Source organism: Trachymyrmex septentrionalis, unplaced genomic scaffold (assembly GCF_001594115.1).
Source record: "Trachymyrmex septentrionalis isolate Tsep2-gDNA-1 unplaced genomic scaffold, Tsep1.0 scaffold19, whole genome shotgun sequence".
Taxonomy (NCBI): Eukaryota; Metazoa; Arthropoda; class Insecta; order Hymenoptera; family Formicidae; genus Trachymyrmex; species Trachymyrmex septentrionalis.
The window spans coordinates 4857312-4860070 of NW_017305071.1; the positions used below are offsets into that span (position 1 = coordinate 4857312).

The window sequence follows — 2759 nt, forward strand, 5'->3', positions numbered from 1 at the left end:
AAATAAAAAATAGAAATAAGATCCAAAAATAATATAAAAATTGAAAGAAATACGTAAAAAAAAACTATAAATATAAATAGTTACAACAAAAAATAGATGTAAAAAGATAGGAAAAATAAAATGAGAATATAATAATTATTTTGTTTAAGAAACTTTTATTTTATAACATTATAACTAACTTTTTAATTTTTTATTTGTACGCATTCTACATAAATTAATTGCAGCTACCAGAATACGTATGGAGTGAAGAGTACCAGAAGAAATTATTCTCCAAACACTTCGAAGCTTTCGATCGATTGCGACACCAAGGCTTTTTTATCGGCGAATTTATCTGGAACTTCGCCGATTTCCGCACCGCACAAAGTGAGTATCGAATAAAAAAATCTTTTCAGTAATTTATCATTATAATATTTATTAATTCTTTTTAACAATTCAATGCGAATATTATCGCGAAAATTTGTGCTAATGGATTATAATAATTCATACATTTATTTTACTGCTTCTTTGTATAATGATTAAACGAAATTTTCAATTAATTAAATTAATAACTTAATTTATTTTAAATTAACAATTTGATTTACAAAGACTAAATTTTTAGATTAAACTTTTTAATTTAAGAGAGGCATCATTCAAATACTAACTATTTCAAAAGAACTCTAACTTAAAACGCTTTTTAATAATATTCATCGATGTTTGTACGTTGCAGCGTATACCAGAGTAGGCGGCAATAAGAAAGGCATTTTTACAAGAGACAGACAGCCGAAAATGGCAGCTCATCACATTAGAAAAAGGTATCATGCTCTCGCAGTCGAATTGGACGGTGCACAGATACCTGACGATTTCGAAGACTATTACTATTCTTCTCAATTCTCTGACTTAAAACTCTGACTGAATATAAAAAAAAAAAATTAATTGCGATAGTTGTTTCGCAAAAAAATCTTAATTTTTGACAAAATTGCATTTTATTTTATCATTTTGTACATCAATACAGTAAAAGTTGCAGCGATAACTTAATATAGAACTATACCTAATGTATGTATAGTCTATCATGAAATCATTTATAAGAAAAATATGAAATTCTCCATTTATTCATCTCACATTCATTTGTATGAAAAAAAAACTTTACATTGTTTTCATATCCATTTAATATCATCTGGTACAAACTTTTATACTCTATGTATTCTTACTGTGTACAGAAGTATTTAAATATTTAATAAATATTTAAATAAAGAGAGAGAAACAGCATTTTTCCGATCTTGACATTTTTATACAATTTGTAAAATATACTTACAAGTTGTATTAAAAATTATATCTTTAATATATCACAGCCTTATTTGCAACAATGACATGCACTTAAAAATACTCACTTGTCAGAAATAGTTTAGCATGGTTTAGCATAATCTGGCGGTTCTACTATATTGAGACAAGCATCGGCCATCTCCACGAATATAGGTTCCTTCATCATGGCTAAAGCAATCGCCTCGGTTGGATTTGGACTATTCACAACTGTCTTCATAACGTTGCGCAAATGGGAAGATTGGAGACACTGTTTCAGTTCCTTGCTATTGCGCAACTCCTGTAATTTGTCTATGGGCACTGTGTCTTCCGTTGAAAATTCATATTTCCGTTGATTGACGCTTTTATCCTTGAATTCCTCAGGTAATACTGGAGGCTCGCAATGTTGAGTCTTATGCTCTTTGTAACATCCTACAGAGCAACTAAAACAAATGAAAGAGCGTTGAGCTACTTAATCATAAAAATATGAAAAAAAATAAATAAAATTTGACTAAATTATACAAATTAATTAGAGTAATCAAGATTATAAATAAAATTTACAGCAAAAATTCAAAAAAAGGTTCTTTATCAGTATTATAATTATGTTATAATATTGATAAATATGTTTTCAATAAATTACATTAAAAATCACAAGGAGTTTACTATTATTCTCTTGTATTGTCGAAAATTAACGTGACAATTTTCAAATAATGAAAATGATAATTTTCGCAGAAAGCACATAACCTCAAAAGAATACAATCAATACAAGCAGTTACACTTACTAAGATTCCCTGCACGTCGGACATTTGTAAGGTGCATCATCCTTTTCGCAGACACAACAATTTCTAAGTGTCATAACTTAATTACTTCAGAAAGCTATTTAATACGTAAAAATATCGGAGCATGTGTCACGTGAATGTATTACAGGACCATGTAATCCGCAAGCATCTTGTACATGGCGTCATCTGTGGATCGCTGAAAGAAACAAATTTAAAGTTCTCGAGATGTTTAAAATTTAAATAGCAAATAATTTTCGTTTATTTTTATTGCTTTTATATTACGGTGCTCATCCAGAAAATAGGAATTTTAATGAGTGTTATCTTTATTTTTTTTCTGAAACATTCAATAACACAAGCAATACTCAACAAGAACCATCTCTTTATAAATAAGTACATGAAATTAAATGTTACATATTTTTATGACATATATTTTTGTTGTACAATGTTAAAAGTAATCTCAAAGAATTTTTAACTAATTTTATTAAATATTTGTTAAAAATTATTATTAAATTTCATTTAAAGTTTTGTTTATGCAAAATAAATTCGAAATTAATAAATAATAAATAAACAATTTTTGAAAATAAGAAAATAATAAATTTAAAAAATTGTTATTTTAAACGACTAATTTTCAAAAATTTTACGTAATTTGTATTAATTAATAAATCATATATTTAATAAACCTCACAATTAATTAAACGATTTTCT

The 2759-nt window shown here is 26.7% G+C and overlaps 2 protein-coding genes across 4 annotated transcripts in view; one reads left to right on the forward strand and one right to left on the reverse strand.

Moving 5' to 3' along the window:
* LOC108747026 (beta-glucuronidase) overlaps positions 1-914 on the forward strand; it is a 10806-nt gene extending 9892 nt beyond the window's left edge. For all 3 annotated transcript variants that reach the window (XM_018484238.1, XM_018484240.1, XM_018484241.1), the window contains exons 10-11: positions 225-363; positions 707-914. In XM_018484238.1, coding sequence (XP_018339740.1) covers positions 225-363; positions 707-888 — 321 coding nt within the window. In that variant the 3' untranslated portion in view covers positions 889-914. The remainder of the gene's footprint in view (positions 1-224; positions 364-706) is intronic.
* LOC108747027 (zinc finger HIT domain-containing protein 3) lies at positions 810-2199 on the reverse strand. Its single transcript, XM_018484242.1, has 3 exons — positions 2058-2199; positions 1368-1718; positions 810-888 (listed from the first exon to the last, which is right to left on the reverse strand). Exons 1-2 carry the CDS (start codon positions 2129-2131, stop codon positions 1382-1384), a joined length of 411 nt encoding a protein of 136 aa, XP_018339744.1. The 5' UTR covers positions 2132-2199; the 3' UTR covers positions 810-888; positions 1368-1381.
* Between the last annotated feature and the right edge of the window lie 560 nt (positions 2200-2759).

Excerpts from the sequence above, each read along its gene's own strand:
- LOC108747027 (XM_018484242.1), bottom strand. The coding sequence starts at position 2,131 with ATGACACTTAGAAATTGTTGTGTCTGCGAAAAGGATGATGCACCTTAC. Across the intron at positions 1,719-2,057 it reads CCGACGTGCAGGGAATCTTA|TTGCTCTGTAGGATGTTACA; the intron begins GTAAGTGTAACT and ends CATTTGTTTTAG.